Source organism: Hemibagrus wyckioides, linkage group LG12 (assembly GCF_019097595.1).
Source record: "Hemibagrus wyckioides isolate EC202008001 linkage group LG12, SWU_Hwy_1.0, whole genome shotgun sequence".
NCBI classification, from domain to species: domain Eukaryota; kingdom Metazoa; phylum Chordata; class Actinopteri; order Siluriformes; family Bagridae; genus Hemibagrus; species Hemibagrus wyckioides.
Genome location: NC_080721.1, coordinates 1,908,797 through 1,927,304, shown reverse-complemented (window position 1 = coordinate 1,927,304; position 18,508 = coordinate 1,908,797). Strand labels below are relative to the sequence as shown.

At 37.9% G+C, this 18,508-nt stretch overlaps 1 protein-coding gene across 1 annotated transcript; it reads left to right on the top strand.

Annotated features, from left to right (window-relative positions):
- The first annotated feature begins 501 nt into the window (after positions 1-501).
- Positions 502-17,401, top strand: slc2a3a (solute carrier family 2 member 3a). The gene is made up of 11 exons (XM_058405298.1): positions 502-875; positions 1,222-1,323; positions 4,924-5,022; positions 7,249-7,409; positions 9,452-9,692; positions 10,004-10,166; positions 12,555-12,742; positions 12,841-12,945; positions 13,520-13,618; positions 13,695-13,898; positions 15,369-17,401. Exons 2-11 carry the CDS (start codon positions 1,309-1,311, stop codon positions 15,738-15,740), a joined length of 1,647 nt encoding a protein of 548 aa, XP_058261281.1. The 5' UTR covers positions 502-875; positions 1,222-1,308; the 3' UTR covers positions 15,741-17,401.
- The last annotated feature ends 1,107 nt before the right edge of the window (positions 17,402-18,508 follow it).

Genomic DNA, 18,508 nt, shown 5'->3' with positions numbered 1-18,508 from the left:
GGGCTGTGTAATAATTCATGCTTAATGCAAATATGAGTTTGATTAAACACGTTTATCTAGGATGAACCTCAGTACTTGTAGGAGACCTGAAAATATTTTAAACCTATAGGACTTAGATGAACACGTTATGCATGTCTGTTTTCTTTTTCTTTTTTTTTTGCCCAAAAAGCAGTGGCAGAGACACAGTATAACATCTTACGCAGACTAATCAACAGTTTTGCTTTTAATGTAATATATTTATGCATAATCATGAAAACATAACAGTACATTAAACTTAAAATATTTTATTTGTACCGTATGTGAGGTTTTTTCTTTTTTCTTAATAACCCACCCATTTTTGTTCACCTCTATCAGGATTAGCTGAGAGCATCACTTGTTCTCAGTGATTGGCTCGTGCCCTGAGCCCACGTAACGTTCCGGGATCGAGGAGCATCCACGAGCCAATAGCACCATGAGGTTGGTGGTAATGCGGGTGGGAAATAGCGGCGCATCATCGCATCCGCAGCATCCACCACCCGACTCTCCTCAAGGTCGCGCTTTCACAAAGCATCACGGGAAGTATCGGATTCTCCGTGTGACCGTGCATCATTGGTGAAATGTCACGAGTTCCCGACGCAAAGCTGCGTTGGTACGAATAAATGAAAGCGCAGGGAGGAGGAGGAGGAGGTGTGTGTGTGTGGAAGGGGGAAAAAAAGCCAGAGGTCACGGTGATTATTGCTGTTATTGGCTGAAGCAAACTAGGGGCATTTTATACGTCAAAGGGCAACGTGAGAATCGCCACGTAGTCCTAGTGTGACAAAAACACACGGAAATATTCATCCAGAGTCAGTGGATGAGAGAGACCGGCGCGGGATCAGTCACGACATCCAGCCAAGGTAAGATGCGACGATGCGCTCTGTGATGATTGCGTTAATGATGGCGCGTGCTGTCTAACTAATAACAACAGGGATGAGTTTAAGTGAATGTCTGTAACGTCACTGTGCAGTATCACTGAACTAATGCATGCAATGTGTTTATAAACCCTTTATAAATCCTTCATCATATAAAAGTCGCATTAAATGTGAATTAAAAATCACCTTTAACTATAAAAAGCTCCAGCAATCAAGCACCTGTTGTATGTCAGTCTAAAGCATCTGGAGTGATTTTACACTATTTGCACATCTTGTTTTGCCGACCTGTATTATTTCCATTCTTTCATTTCTAATGTCTATCCTTTTTCAGCTTAAGTGTAATTTTTTTGTATCGGAACCTGCGTGCAACACTGCGCGTGCACGACTCATCTATCCGCCACTCCCATTTTACTGGAACATGGAGGGGGAGAAGGTGAGTACGTGCACTACACACACGCGCCGAGAGATCCTTAATAGGAGATGGCTACAGACAGAATTCCAGAGGATAAGCGAATATGTATATACTTCATGTGAAGACAGAGGGGAAAAGCTTTATTTAGACTGTAGGAAATTACTGAGAAGTATGCATAAGGGAAGAAAAGAAGAACAGGTTCCATTTAAATAACCCCCTAGCTACTAATTCCAGAATTATGGGTACAAATAATACACAAAATAAATAGCTATTTTATGCAATTGTTTATTATATATATTCTATGTAATTAACAGAATAAACACACAGAAAAGATGAAAAAATTAGACGTAATTATTTCATGATCATTCACGTTGAATGTATAAATCAGGAGGCAAGGACAGTCAATATTTAATAGTTAATATTTTCAAGACAAAATGAACCTAAATATTCATAAAAACATTATTTTTAGTGATAGCTTAATGTAATTTGTGTATATATATATATATATATATATATAGAGAGAGAGAGAGAGAGAGAGAGAGAGAGAGAGAAGGAGCCTTTATTGTCACCACACATACATTACATCACAGTGGAAGTCTTTTCTTCACGTATCCCTTCACATGAAGAAGTTGGGGTCAGAGTGCAGGAGCAGCTATGATAGGAGCAGAGAGGGTTAAGGGCCATGCTCAGGGGCCCAGTGGCAGCTTTGCAATGCTGGGGCTAAAACTGAGAGAGAGAGAGAGAGAGAGAGAGAGAGAGAGAGATGGACAAAATTATTTATTTATTTATTTATTTTTACATACTGTATAAGGTATATTGTTGTGAATGCTATGTGATCACTTGCTGATCTTAAGATGCATTCCAGCATGAATATAGCATTTAAGTGTCAAACAAATATGTAAATATAAACTTAATATAAATGTCTGGTCAAACGATAATCTGCCTGGTTTATCTTGTAAACAATACTCTCTCTAAAATAATATCGTCAAACAGATCAATGGTGTCAGATATTTGGCCACCTTTAATGAGACATGGCAACCAATAAAAATCAGACAGAAACGTTTTAGTGGTGAAAAAAAGCTAATAAAAAAATAAAACCAATAATCTTTATATATATAAAGGGGCGTGTGCTCAAAATCAGATTCCAACAGGATTAATGAAGCGATTCTGATTAAACCCAAATATAGACCATGTGTTTCTGTAGGATTTTCATGATATTTCTGAAGCCATGGACCATAAAGAGATTAATAGTATCTATAAATAACGCAAAGCCAAAAGAATTAGGTTATATCTTTTCATTTTAAAATGTCCTGTCATAACAGAATAATGTGAGTATGTAATAACATGTTATTACATAAAAAATGTTGATAATTTAACCAAAATAAAAAATACTTTATAAAATATTATTCTCAAACATGAAGTAAATATTTTGAGAGAAAATTGTTGGGATTTATCTTAAATTTTATATAATATCCAGACCAGTTAATTGAGGATATGCTGAGGATAAACCATAATTAACCCCAAATAAAGATCAGCTGTTTCTCGAGGATTTTTTTATTGCCATCGTCGTGATTTCATCAGACTGCTAAAGCCGTGGTCTGGGGTAGGGTGGGTAGAGTGAAGAACTCTGTTCCAATAATCCAAGCCCATCTTAATCACCCCAAACCATGTGACAAAATCCTGGTCATAATTCTAAAATATATATTTGGCACAAAAAAAACCCCAAGAACATCATCCCCACAGTGAAGCACGGTGGTGGAGGCATCATACGATGGCCTGATAAAAGGGCTGATATTATTTTGGGCTAACAAAAAAATAATTTATAGGTTCAATAGGTTATTGAAATTTTGTTCTTTTCCTTTGTTTCCTGTTGTTCTGTTGGTTATAACTTGGGTGCTAATAGTTTTAGAACCATTGCATTGAAATGAAATTTTGTTTACATTAACTTACATGATTTGAACAAACATACAAATGCTATCTTTGGATGTTGTGAAATCAGGAAAATTTTCATTTTAATTAATTTGCTTTTTCTCATAAAGGCACCGATTTTATTTTTATCTGCTCTTTAATATATTAGGGTTTATTTGTATTGTTGTAGGGTTAAATTCTAAATATTAAAAAATACCTTGAATATAATCAAATATGGCCGGATTACAATAAACCAAATATAAGATTACTAAACCTATTTCTATTAATAATTGTAAGCTTTCCATTTTCTTATTCTATGGGCAGATCATTTCGTTTCTTTACAGAAAAATAAATGCTTTAAATGAACTGCCATTAGAATTGTTCATAACAAAAAAAAAAAAGCTTGAAATTAGTTAAAAGAAACAAACAAACAAAAAAACAGTCTAGGAAGAAGTTTAATGATCTTATCTTTGTTTATGGTAATGGTATGAGAGGAATACTAGATATTTTTACTTGCTAAGATTTATTTATTTGTTTGTTTGTTTATTTGTTTATTGCAGTGCTGTTTTCTTTTCTGCTTTTTGGTTCCATTTAAAGATTAAAAAAAGGCATATAAGGCAAAAGACATCCTAAAATGTGTGTTTGTAATATGTAAGTGAATACCGAGTGCGAGTCGATACTGTACAGGTCACATTTCATCTCTCCTTCCTTGTCCTCTGTCTCTACTTCTAACTCAATATTCTCCATCCTACTCATTGCTGTTTAGGAGACACACAGGGCTGTGTAGTTGTGTTTTTCTTTACAGTTTTAGAAGCTCTTTGGCTGAAGATTATCTATCTATCTATCTATCTATCTATCTATCTATCTATCTATCTATCTATCTATCTATCTATCTATCTATCTATCTATCTATCTATCTATCTATCTATCTATCTATCTATCTATCTATCTATCTATCTATCTATCTATCTATCTATCTATCCATCCATCTATGCTGAACCTCACATGCAGCGTTCAAAACCTACCAAAATGTCTGCTTTACATACCAGCCTCCTTCCTGGACATGTCTATTCTGTATTAAGCTATCCTGCATGTTACAGTTTCAGCTCAGAACTTAATTTCTGTTAAAGTTTTCTCTCTTATTTCCAGTGTGAAGTTATGTTAATTAACCATAAATACATTTCTTCACATTTTCCACCAGTATTTTACCAATAACTCTGGAAGTGGTAACTTCATCCTTGTGTATTTGACACAGCAGAGATTTTTCACATTTAAAATGTGAAGGTGAATTGAAGATCATAAACTGAAGGCTTAGGGATTGAGTGGATTTTGTTCTTTGTGCACTACAGCATCCTACTGCCATTGTTCAGAGCTTCTCAACACTTAAACAGCCAGGGACCTATACCTCAAAAACAAACCCAAAGAACTTCAACACAGATTTATTTTATAAACATTACATATAATTTAATATATTAATCTTTAAATATTTTCAGTACTATTTTGGAGCCTCATTGCTTTTCATTTATACCCATCACATTCAAATGGACCTTACTTATACAGTGGACATACTTTTTATTGACAGTTACTAAAGTTTGGATTAAACATATTCAGTTTAGTCTGAGTTTCTGTGATGTATTTACATCCCTGTAGCAGCACACTGCTAATAAGGCAAGAGTGACTTAATTTAGACTTCTCCCTTTTTCTCTTCCACAGAAGGAAGTGACAGGCTATCTTCTGTTCTCTCTGGCCACTGCTGTTATCGGTTCCCTGCAGTTCGGCTACAACACAGGAGTCATCAATGCACCTGAGCAGGTAAAAATACATGTGTGAGATCATTTTTGTGTTTTATTGTCAGACACGCGTGTCTCCACAGGAACAGACTTCAAACCCAAATGCAGGATAAAAGTGACCCCGGATTTTATTACCCCCCCAAAAAAAGAAAACACTAGAAATTTAACTGGTAATAAGACATCATGAAACACAGAAACATGAAACCGGGAGCACAAACTATACACAGAAACAACTATATGTACACTATATTACCAAAAGTTTTGGGATGTCTGCCTTTACATGCACATTAATGTAACATGGAGTTGGCCCGCCCTTTTCAGCTATAACTAGAGTTATAAGTCAGGCACCGATGTTGGACAAGAAGTCCTGGCTCACAGTTTCTGCTCAAATTCATCCCAAGGGTGTTCTATTGGGTTGAGGTCAGGAAAAATGGAGTTGGAGTAATTGTAAGAATGGAGTAGAATCCTTTTAACAGCAGTATCACATGAGCTTATGGCAAAAGGTTCTGGTTTGTGGCAATCCCTAACATAATGTGAAACTTTATTGATTAGAGAAAGACACCAAAATTTACTGCCTAGCAAGCTGTATTCTGGATACACTGGGATACCTTGGAACATGGAAGGTACAAAGGTTTTGGATACAAAGACTGGAGATCGTTCTGAAGGTGTGGTTTTAGCTCGCTGGGCTCTGGTGATGTCCTGTTTAGTCGGGTTGAGTTTTGCTTTTGTTAATTCTTGCCATAATTGAGTTTCAAATGCATCAGTAAGCATCTGTGGTTTAGTCATTTAGATGATTTCATGTCGCTGCATCTTCCAAACAGTTCCTCTGTTCCTCTAAGGCTGTGTTTATGAAAAATAGCACATGATGTACAACCTTTCTTTAGAGGTTTTTTTTTTTGTTTTTAGTAAATGCACACTGATGCATTTTGGTGTATTTCCATGGCATTGAGTACAGATTCCCTTAATGTCTGAATGATATGGATATGGGTGCTGGAGCAGAGGGGCATTACTGAGGGTTTGAAAGATCATTGATGATCACATGCAGCGTAATGCATGTAGCTTTTGCATATATTTGTCCGTATCCTGGGTTTCTGTGATGGATGGATGGATGGATGGGTAAACTCAACTGCCTGGAGTGGTTTGTATAAAGCACAGTCCAGTGGGCAATGTGGAAGCCTTTTAGTAAGACTTTCAGAATCCTAGCTACTCATCCGTGAACTTTTTGTGTACCACAGAATCAATGAATAGTGGGAAATAACGAGAACTTGAGCTCTAATAGGAATAATGCATTTTCTGTTCTCAGTCAGGATGGTCACAAGACCTGGGCAGGATTTGAGGGCATTCAGCACAGTTAGTACACAGTGATTCTTTATTCCTGTGTAAACATAAAATAACCAATTTCCTTTAGGAAATCCTTGTATTTTCTTGGACAACACTCTGAGACATGGACAGCAATGTTCATATTTCTGTGGCATATGATTACGTGTTCCTTTGTGGCAGCAGAGGGCCGTTGGATCCGATTGGTGGAGGACAGACTAAACATGGAGGAATAGTGTGCATCCCTTTGGAGATATATTTCTTTACAAAATCCCGAAAAAGGAATTGTAGTCCTGGTCCTGGTTTCTCTGTCAGCTAACAGCTGTTATGAACATTTTCCTAATAAATACAGTTGATCATATGAGGGTGTATCTTATTTCACTCAAAACATGCGAGATCAGGAGAAGAGCAGAGCTGTGCAAATCATTCAGTGGTAATTCTATTGTTTTTTCTTTCATAGAAATAACCCAAAGGAAAATATGCATGCTAGCAGACAGAAAGAGACGTCTGTACCGCTACCATCTGTACCTTAACCTCCACCCCAAACTACAAGACCCCATTATGCAGTATATAGTCTGCCATGTCTTGAAATGTGTAATGGTCAGCAGATCCGGTAATGTAATTTAATCAGAGAGAAATGCAGTGTCACTCAGGCTATGCAATATCGCTATCATTTCCTCGCATTAGCTTAATGTTGTCATTTAAAATACATGTTTTTCTTGTATATGTAGTGCCGATGTGTAAACCTACATTAATTTTACTACATAAATCATCAAGTCCTATAAAGACTGAATCTGCTTGTATGATTAGAAGGAATTAAAAAGAATTTTAGATGATGCCAGGGATCACTGGTCATGTTAATGAAGGAAATAAATCATCTCTGTATCACTGACTTTATGATAACAGCTATTCTTTTCCTTCACTTTGTCAGAAACTCCGAGCGTTTTTCAACAGCACATGGATGGAACGTTATGGCAAGCCCATAGATGATGGCGTGTGCACCATCGTGTGGAGTTTAGCCGTGGCGATCTTCAGCGTGGGTGGAATGGTGGGCTCCTTCAGTGTTGGTGTCCTTGCCAACAAGTTTGGGCGGTCAGTGAGAATAAATCTTTTTAGCACTCATGTACTGACTCTTGTTCAGCAGTCTGTCGGCTAACATTTACACCTGGCCACAAATACACTGTTGATAAAAAAGACCACAGTTGTCAGTTTGTCATTATTACTAATCATAAGCAGCACCCGGCGAGAGTTATCCGAGTTACCATGGTAACAAGCCTCAGTGGTGGAAATGTTGCTTACTGCTGGTTTGATATATTGATTCATTTCATGCATATCCTTAACGATACACATTAACAACACATTTCTGTTACTTTAATAACACATTTATTAATGCCAAATTTTCAGAAGCTCTTCATGACCTTGTCAAGCCTCTAAAGCTATTCATAACCTTGTCCATTTACAAATCTTAGAGAAAAGAGAAAGAGCAGGAATGGCCAACCTGAGCACACAGAGCAGCATCAACCACCACCACCTTTGATATTACATTTCCAATACAAGCAATGTTTAAAATTTAGCGAGCCTGAGGCAACGATGTTGAAGAAAGACTCCCTGAGACGATATGAGGAACTAACCTTGAGAGAAACCAGACCCAAAAGGGAACCTCATCCCCATCTGAGTGACACCAGAGAGTGTCCATAGAGTGTTTTACTCCCTGGTATATGATGTCCACAGGCATTTGACAGCCGCTTACATAAAACCTTGAAACCATCTTCCCATGAAACCTCTTGACACCTAGAATGGGATGCATGGCAGATGCCTAGCAACATGGATGCAGTGAGTACTTCCAGCTTTGGTCCAACTTCAGTGAATGTCCCTATCCCAGAGCGACAGCATATGCCAATGAGGAACCTTATGGTCAGAAACTACATCCTGCATCAGTCAGGGATTCTATCTGAAGCTTTAATTCAGCTTTGATTAATTTGACCCTGTCCTAAGAAAGTACTCTGTTGCTGGACAGAACATGAGATTCTTCTCCACATGCTTCCAGAAGAACAAGTCTTTTGAGTTTTTTAAGCCCCTCTTTTAGATGAGGTCACATCAGGGGACCTGTTCATTGCATCCTTGTTGCCCTCACTACTCTAGAACAAGGGTTTTCATTGGGAATCCATCAAGGAGCAGGGTAATTTAGATATAGGCATAACATTATGACCAAAAGGTAAAAGCATGTCATCAGAATTTAGGGCATCCTGGTTAGCCCTCAAATCCTTCCTACCAGTTTTTTGTGATGCTGTCAAATCCCGAGCCATTCCAACATTACAGTGATTTTCAGGACAGCAGGAGGATCTTGCAAGAATCCCTCACAAGTGGGTTTACCAACTGTAGCTTCACAGAGAGCTACTTGCCAACAAGTTCAGACCCATGGCACAGTGGTGTCATTTAAGAGAATGCACATCTGCCATAAAGAGTGATGCTTGGGCCCTGAGGTGGTACAACACAACTAGGGATTGACTAGGTGTCTCAAACCTAAGATCCTGGTGAATCATTTTGCAATGTTGCACAAGGAGCTGTGGAACATTCCCTACAATGTTGATACAGTGTTTTGTGAGCTGGTCATAGAATCATAACTGGCATCTCTGGGCACCCTTCCAGTCAGTATGAATTGGTTCCTTGTGACATACCTGTATAAGGGTTATGGATGTAACCCTGCACTATGAATCCAGATAAACCCTAGGGACCCTTGTCACAGAACTTAAGTCAAACTTGGCAAGATGGTTCTAAAGGGATTGACTACCTTTCCAGTCACTATGTAAAGATCTCAACATTTTTGAGGACCCAGTTATTTGAGCATCACCCCTGGCAATTATCCAGTGTCATTCCACAAGTTATTCCACGTCTATTTTGGCGGACAATCTTGATCATTATATTCTACTAGCTCCAGTCCTCTAGCACACCGCCAAATCACAAGCCATTCAAGTGAGCTCAGTGATCACTGATATACTTATGACTACTGCCTCTTGCTGTTTTATATTTTACCTTCCTGTGACTGTTACTGTTACCTTCTTTGAGTCATCCCTACTGTTTGTTACCTCACACATTCTCATAGTCCTTTTTCTTTTTGTTTTGTTTTTTTGCAGCCGCAATTCCATGTTTCTGGTGAATATCTTAGCCTTGATCGGTGGAGGACTCATGGGGTTTTGCACTCTTCTCTCTTCTTTTGAAATGGTTATTGCTGGCCGCTTGATTATTGGCCTCTTCTGTGGCCTTTTTACTGGTCTCACCCCCATGTATGTGGGGGAAGTTTCACCGACTCCTCTCCGGGGAGCCTTTGGGACGCTACACCAGCTTGGCGTGGTAGTAGGAATCTTGATTGCACAGGTGAATTATTTATTTCATGTGTGGTTTAATATGGAATTTAAATGCTTACTTTTCAAAAAAGTGCCTATTTTATAGTTATACCCAAATAAGTGATTTAACTGTGAAAATTAATTCATTTAAGATATTTTGATATTTTTAATGCTCAGTTCATGGCTAAAGTCTTCTCTACCAATCTGTCCCTTATCACGCTTCTTAATCTAACTCATGCTAAAATGCTAATTCATGCTGTCTAAATTTTCGCTCATGTTGACTAATGTAAGTGCATACATAAGCTTATGCCTGTGCCTCCAATTAACATTTTGGCTGCATAGATCTTTGGCCTGGAGTTTCTGCTGGGGTCCGATAAATTGTGGCCTGTGCTGCTGGCTCTGACTGTGATCCCTGCTGTACTACAATGTATTCTGCTGCCTTTGTGCCCTGAGAGTCCACGCTACCTCCTCATTAACCTCAACAAAGAGGAACAGGCTCGCAAAGGTGAAATTTGAACGTGAATTTTTTGTTAACTCACAGCAACACTAACTGGCATTAATAGTTCTGATGTGCAAAAATGTTTCCTGAATCTGAGAGCTCTTAACACTGAAGACTTTCCAAATACAAAACCGGAAATCTGAAATTATTATTTTTAAATTAACATTGTTGGTGATCTAATGTGTTCGTATCAAACTGGCATTAGGTTAGAAATTACCAGCCTAAATTTAAAATTAAAAGGTAAAAATATATATTAATAAAACCGAACTAAAAGCAATGGTATGTTGCTGAAGAAGCAGTGACACTGTATGACATAACCTTTTATGTATTTACACATAACAATTACTTATAATGAAGTTAATACAATCCATTCTTCAGGTGAAAAAGGCTGATGTCCTGAAGCCTAAAGATCAACAGCAGGTTATAGCACTGGCAATCTTTAACTTTAAAAGCTGAACTAAGTTAAGGGAACAAGGAGAAGGGAAAGGAACAGAAGAAAATCCCTCCTGGTTGCCTTGGATGCCTTGGTATCCCACTCTCACCTTCCTCTTTGTTCCCTTAACGAGACTATACAGGGGGAGGAGGATCCTTAACCTTGAAGGATACAAATTTGTGGAATCCTGCTAACTTCCCTCAGTCTGAATAAGCTGCTCAGCCGAGTAGTTAAACGTTTAGATTGAACTAGAAAGAAGTCCAGTTTACATGACTCGACTTCCAGCTGAGGGAAGTTAATGTTTTGTAGCTACGAATTGTATTCATTCATTCATTCATTCATTCATTCATTCATTCATTTATTCTTTGGTGTGCAAAGGCAGACCTGCCTAGATCCAGTTCTTATGGTAACCGGCCTTCACACGTACCTGCCTCTGTGAAAAGAAATGGCCGGACCTTCCAGTTGTTGTTGGGGAAGAACCTGCATGACTGAGTCAGTTTAGCATTGTAAGATGAGAAGGATAGTCCTGGAGGTTGTCTTGCATGACTATCCTACCATGTTTGTGTGCAGTGACAGATGAGAGTATCTGAGAATTGTCCAGGGAGATCATAGGATTTTGACATGAGGATGCAGATCTCCAAGGAATCCATGACAAGATGTGTGCCAGATATGCTGAGATCCATACATTAACACATGGATCGAGTGGATTGAGTGCTGAAAGGCTGGAGTCTGTGAAGTATGTCGATTTGAAGCCAGATTCCTTACGACTGCCAAGTAATGCTCTTTTTGCATTTCAGGCTTGATTATGGCCGCTGAGACATCCTCCTACAAGGGAAAGCTGAGAGAATCTGCCATTCCTCTCCATATTTGCCTCCCTGAGTGCTCATGACCACCTTCTTTTGTTAAAAGGCTAAGCAAATGCTTCATGGGTCTTCATTCTTAGACCAATTACCACACTGGACATTTCCCTTCTGTCTCTTCAACACTTCTTTTCTTTGTTTTCTACAAAAGAGATCCTGCAGTTTTCACCTGCCAACTGGAACCCATACCTTCCACAACATTCCAGACCATCTCTTCCACTTGATTATTTCCATTGTAAATAGCTTCGTAACATCTGGTCCTGTACTGACTGCCTTCAAAAAAGCAAGGGTTATACCTATCTGGAAAAGGCAGACACTAGACATTAGTTACTTTGTTAGTTGTATTATTATACACTAGCCACTAGACATCACTTTCTTACATAGAACAACAAGCAAGATCCTAACCAGCCTGGCTTCAAAGCAAAAAATTCCACAAAAACTCTACTGGTGACAAGACTTAGTTATGGGTCCTATTGCATTCTTCTTCTATACCCACTTTTCCATGATATAATATTCTTACATGATTATTCCGTTGATCCTCATCTCATCCTCTCCTTTCCTCCTTGTCATACCACGACCTGTACAGTATAGTTAAGCAGAAAGCCCAAGACCAACCGCCTCCTGAAATTCCTGTTCATTATTAGATCTGCTTATTGATTAATTTAAAAATCAACCCAGTCCCACCTACCTGTAGGCAATTATCAAAGCCCCAGTCCACACTTTAAGCTTTTTGCACTTCACAACCTCACCATAACTCAATATGCAAGGAAGACTTTCTTTGTACTTGCACTCAAATAGAAGACTGACATCTTCACCAAGAAATTAAAGATGTACTGATTATTTTTAAAGAATCCTTGTGGGTTCTTTTTTGACATACTAGCTTAGACCCTAACCTGCTGTGCTAGCTTGAGGACATAGTTATGATGATTTACACAGATACTTGAAGCTGATTCAATTTACTATAGTTACAAAATGATGAACTATAATAAACCAAGATATTTAATATTTCAGAAACACTGCAATACATTCGTCAGGCAAAACTAATCGTCCTGTGTACGTTAATAAATGATCAGAATAACTAACTACTGCTCTGGGTTTCAGCATTGGTGCGTCTCCGTGGCTGTGAGGACGTGTCTAAGGACATGCAAGAGATGAAGGAAGAAAGTGTAAAAATGAACATGGAAAAGAGGGTGACCATCCCCGAGCTCTTCCGCACGGCCGTGTATCGCCAGCCGCTTCTCATCGCCATCATGCTTCAGCTCTCGCAGCAGCTGTCCGGGATCAATGCTGTGAGTGATGCAGACGGCAAAACCCACCGGACAATCGAACGGCTATTCTAGTCTGCGCTTATCAAACACAACTGTGCACTTAACTGTGTTTCTTTCAGGTGTTTTATTACTCAACGGGTATTTTTAAGAATGCTGGTGTGACCCAGCCGATATATGCTACCATCGGAGCTGGAATCGTGAACACTGTTTTCACTGTGGTATCTGTAAGTATAAGCTAAAACTGTTTCACCTAAAAAAAATATTCGGTGTGAATTCCAGTGTTTTTTTAGTTATTTATTGTATTTGATTAGCCATCACCTGTTTGCTATCCAACATTTACTTTTTTCACTCATTTTGAAAGTGTGTATATACCAAAAATTGATGTTTGGTCCGCAGAACAAAATACAAACTTGAGCACTGCTTAGACAGTTATGCATTTTTGTGTGCAGAGAATGAAATTTCTAACCTTAATTAGAATTAAAAGCCTTAATAACTTTTTTTTTTCTTAAAGGTCGAGTCGATTCATGAGGTCTAACACTGGTGGACATCCAAAGATTTGAGATTTAACAGAATTTCTTCTTAACTCAAGAAATATAGAAGCTCTGTATAATAAACTATATGCCGAAAAGCCAATATACAAAATTGAATATTATCACTGGACCCCATACAGGTCTTTTCTGATTGACCACACTTAAAGTAGAAAATCTTGTAATGTTTTTTCCAAGCTATTCTTTTAAGTTTATGAAGAACATGTTTGTTAGTTTGTGTTTTTTCATATCACACTTCTTTTCCTTAAAGCTCTTCCTTGTCGAAAGAGCCGGACGAAGGACTTTGCATCTTATCGGCTTAGGTGGCATGGCAGTCAGTGCCCTGCTCATGACCATCACTCTTGTATTGGTATGTCCCACATCATCTTCTTTACCGATGTCATGTTCTATTTCCAGTGTTTTATATTGTCTCTGTTCCTCACCAGGGCCACATCGCGTATGTGAACTACGTGAGCATTGCAGCAGTGTTTGCATTTGTGGCTATGTTTGAGATGGGTCCAGGACCCATCCCATGGTTCATTGTTGCTGAGCTCTTCTCCCAGGGACCACGTCCTGCTGCCATGGCCGTTGCAGGATGTTCCAACTGGACGGCCAACTTCCTTGTGGGCATCAGTTTCCCAAAACTACAGGTAAGTAAAGTTACTCTAAATACTAATGCATCCAAGTGTATGAAAATCACTCAAGCATTGTGTACATTCTTCATTTATTTAACTCTAACCGGGTGATATATCATATCTACAGGTACACAACTACATTAGAAGCTTTTAAGAGATAAAAACTCTTGGAGTGGGGTTTAGGAGTAATCAGGCTAATTTTGTGCATTCACTGCTCAAACAGAAAATGTCTGAATAAAATAAGACAAGATAAAATAATAAAACTTTATTGATCCCACAGTGGGGAAATTCAACTGTCAGCAGTTCAACAGACAGTTAACGTGCAGGTTTTTAACCTAAACATAGAAAGAAAGAAATTTAAAAAGACAAATAGTAAAAGAAAAGAAAATTATGTAAAATTATAAAAGAAAAAAAATATATATTGTAATACAAATAGTAATAAACTAATAGCAATACAAATAGTAGAAGAAAGAGTACATGAAATTATAAAATATAAAACATTTGAACATCACTGTAATGCAATGTTGTAAAGTCTGACAGCCGCTGGTATGAATGACCTGCGGTAGCGCACCTTCGTACACTGCGGGTATAGCAGTCTGCTGCTGAAGGAGCTACACAGGATCAGTGGTGTCACAAACCTGTACACTGTGGCATGCTGAAAACTTCCTCACTAACTTTGTCTGAAATAATGGGCAGCGGTAGCTCAAGTGGTTAAAGCTTTGAGTTCATATCATATCTGACCCCAAATTAAAGCTTAAAGGAACACATTTGATACAATGAGCCGTACATCAGCTTGCAGTCGAATCCCGGCTTCTGGCAACATTTCCAGATTTTAACTGCTGATTCACTGTCAAATTGAAAATATCTCCCAGACATATCTAGCCGGCACCACAAAACATCAGTTTATCTTTACAGTTATTAGCTTAGAGAGCAGAACTTGGGTCTGATTCATCTTCTGATCAGGCTCTGAATCAGCATTAAGGTGCACTGTTTTTGCATCGTCATCTCCACGTTTATCACGAGGAATGTCCGAGCCTGCTTTTCTAGAGTCAGTACAGAGAAAGTGGACACACAGCTGGTGTTTGTCACGTTGAGGGGAGCTTTAGGCAAGGGAGGAACAAAGACAAGTTGGAAATGATACAGCTCCAACCCCAGTGTTTTTAGCAATCCGGCTAACATTTGGCTCAACTGGATAGCAGACTTAGCCTCAGATAGACAGTGAGGCCAGGGAAGCTGCAAGAAAGCAGCTAACATAACATAACATTTTGTGACTACGTGTTAGACACGTAGTCACAAAAGTGTAAAAGTGTAACTACTTCACAAGCTCATTGGTGGACAGTGAGTTGACCACTCAACCTGAAGAGATTAGAGGAGATAGCACAAGAAACTATTGACCTGATTCAAGCTACTGGTTATATTTAATTCTAGTGCATTTATCTGCTTTTGTGGAGTATTTTTAACAAGCTCTGAATTCTTCCTTAACAGGAACTGTGCGGGCCATATGTTTTCATCATCTTCACGATCTTCCTCATCCTCTTCTTCGTCTTCACATTCTTCCGTGTTCCCGAGACCAAGGGTCGGACCTTCGAAGAGATAGCTCAAAGCTTCGGCGGCGCTCCTCCTCCCCCAAGCACCAGCCTCCAGGAAGTCGACGTGGTCACAGTGCCGAGCTCTGCGGTGAAGGAGAAGGTCCCACTGGTGCCAGCGAACACTGAAGCGAAGGAGATGCCAACTTCTTCTGGGAATGCGGCTTCAGAGGGTGTGACTGGTGAGGAGAAACCTGAATCAGCTACACAACCACTAGTTACATCTACCACAGAACACAAATCTGACGCTACTCTGCAGGAAAGTGTTTAGTTACAGCCGAAGATTGTTGAAATTTTTTTTTTGATGTTAGATAGAAACGAACACTTTGTCCACAGTGTCAGTAAAATGTATTGAAGTCTGTTTTTTCTGTTTTAATGGCGCTAGTGCAATGAAATTCTCACAAATTACTTAAATGGCTTATATTTATATTGGAGGACTGGATAGGACTGGACTTTGGGAAGTTTAGTTTCCATCACAATGTGCATATTATACAAAATGAAACCTAGTGAAACATGGTAAAAACCTTAGACACCACTGATCAGTAAATATCCTATTTAACTGATAAGATCCAAAAAAATGTTAGTATAGAATTTTGCTTAAAAGTGAATATAGTTGCTGCAGTAATGAAGGTACGCACTAAGTAGTAATGCTTTCACATGTAAGCACAGTTTCAGCATTTATTATATACTGTGGTCTCCACACGTGCAAATTAATTCCAAGTAACCGCTCCTGCAATCCAACTATCATTCGATATACAGGTCATTTAAAATTCCCAGACATAAATGTAACATGTTTTAAAAAAGTTTTAGAGCGAAAAGGCAGAGAATTTGTCACTTTTTTCCACGTTATTGTGTAAGTGTTTTTGTGCCGCACCATTTTAAATGTTTAAGGCAGTTTAGGGTGATTTATGGTACAGAAATTAATGAAACTGCATCTTTGCTTGCTTAGGTGATGTCCTTGATTATTACTATTTATTTATTTATTTATTTATTTAAATGTCCTTATTTATTTAATTGTATTTATTTATTTATAACTACATGTAATAGATATTTTTATTATTATTTTTTGTTGTTTGATACATTGACCATAAGATATATTTGTGTAAAAATATATATTTATTGCTGTGCACTTTTAAGATCCAAGAGAGCGTTGAAAACTATAGCTTTTTCCTGTCTTTAATGTCAAAATTGTGATTATAGTACTATATGTCGTACCGAGGTGATGCTTTCTTGTTAAGATGATGTGCAATTAACGTATCTGATTTTTCTCCTTGAAAGCCAGATTAGTGTGTGTTTTAGGTCGATGTTTGCTTCTCACCATCTGAACACATCGTATCAGGGGGCTAATCAACTAAATATGTCTTGAGAAGTCATTTTAGAAAGTCTAAAATGGAATCAAATCTATTTTTTTTTTTATTCTACGCCATAGAACTGGGGTCTAAGCCAGCATGGCTGCAGGCTTTCACTTGTTTAATCAGTTCTTCAGTCTTTAATCAACTAAAGTGTACCTCCAGTTCGGCTAAAAACCTGCAGCCATATGCAGCCCTTTGTGGATAAAACCGGAGACCGCAGCCATAGAATGTAAAAAAATATCTATATATATATATATATTAAAGAATACTACCAAATATTACTCATGTGTTTCCATCACCGCCTGCTTTAGTGGCTTCCCCGTAAACACCATTTAGTGTGCAAAACTATAGAGGTATTTTGATATAAATGCATATTTAAAATTTTATGTAAATGTATCTATTTTAATTTTTATTGGTGATTTTTCTTGATGATTCCTCTGCTGCTGCTTCTACAAAATAAATATGAACAAAGTAGAAAGAATATATATCATAATATACCTATAGAATAATAATAATATTAATAATAATAATAATAGTATATAAAATAATATGACATTTATTTTTCCCTGCAGAGTGTAGCAAATTGTCCCTCTAATTACTATGTGAATAAATAAATAAAATGGTTGTGAACGGTTGTAGTTCTATTTATTTTATTTATTAATTATATATTATGTGAAAATGTGTTTCTACCTTTAACTGGTTAAGTTTTAGATTCACTTAAGGGGTTTAATTGAAATGCTAGTTTTGTATGTAACTGTGGTTCAGAAACTCTGTATACTGTCTATAATGTCCAGAAGACTGAACATTATATATGACATTATATGAATAGTGTCATCACACGGGAATCATTTCCTTAAACCTAACCACTTCATCAGCGCAGGTTAGAAATGCAAAGGAACCCTGGAACCCAGACAAAGATTTCCTGGACTGGCTCATGTCTTATAAAAGCCCAAGATGAGGAGATAAATCTTGTAGAATGGCTATGGCTATTAACTTATACGAGAAATGCACTCAATACATTAATATAAGTAATATGTCATAAATAATTGATTAACAATGCCGCTCTCTTTGATCCACATGGCCGAGCTACCGCTACATGCACTTGTACTTTTCCATTTCCTTAACGTCTGTAGATCCCTTGTGTGTGAGGGTGTGGAGAAAGACCTGGGAGACAGGTGGAATTTTAGCTGCTCTCCAAAAATGTCTGTTTTTAGCAACCGGCGTTAACACATTGCTGTATTTGTACACAGATGATGTAATCAGTCAGATGCAGCATTGCCAAAAGTCTTCAAGTTTTGATTTGAAAGTAGTGAGTGATCTTTGGCAAAACACACAACGTCATTTTAAGGCGTTTGAGTGTTCCGCTGTACGTGTAATACATCATGTCTACACTGTAATCTATTCATAGACCTGAAATGCTTATTTAAGTCTTTTTAAAGCCTGAAATGTAGGAGGCAAAAAAATGAAGTAAATAATGTTGCAATTAGTTATAAAACTCTACAACTAGTGGGTTCGAAGCTTCAAAACTCCATCATTTGTTCCCCAAATTCTATTGTTAGAAATGATTACAGTTTGCTTTATTGACTTAACTGAAATCATTTTACCAGAAGTGTTCAGAGTTTGCAAGAAAAATCAAATATGTATACCAAATAATTAGGTATCAACCAAATAAATAAAGTAACACAGC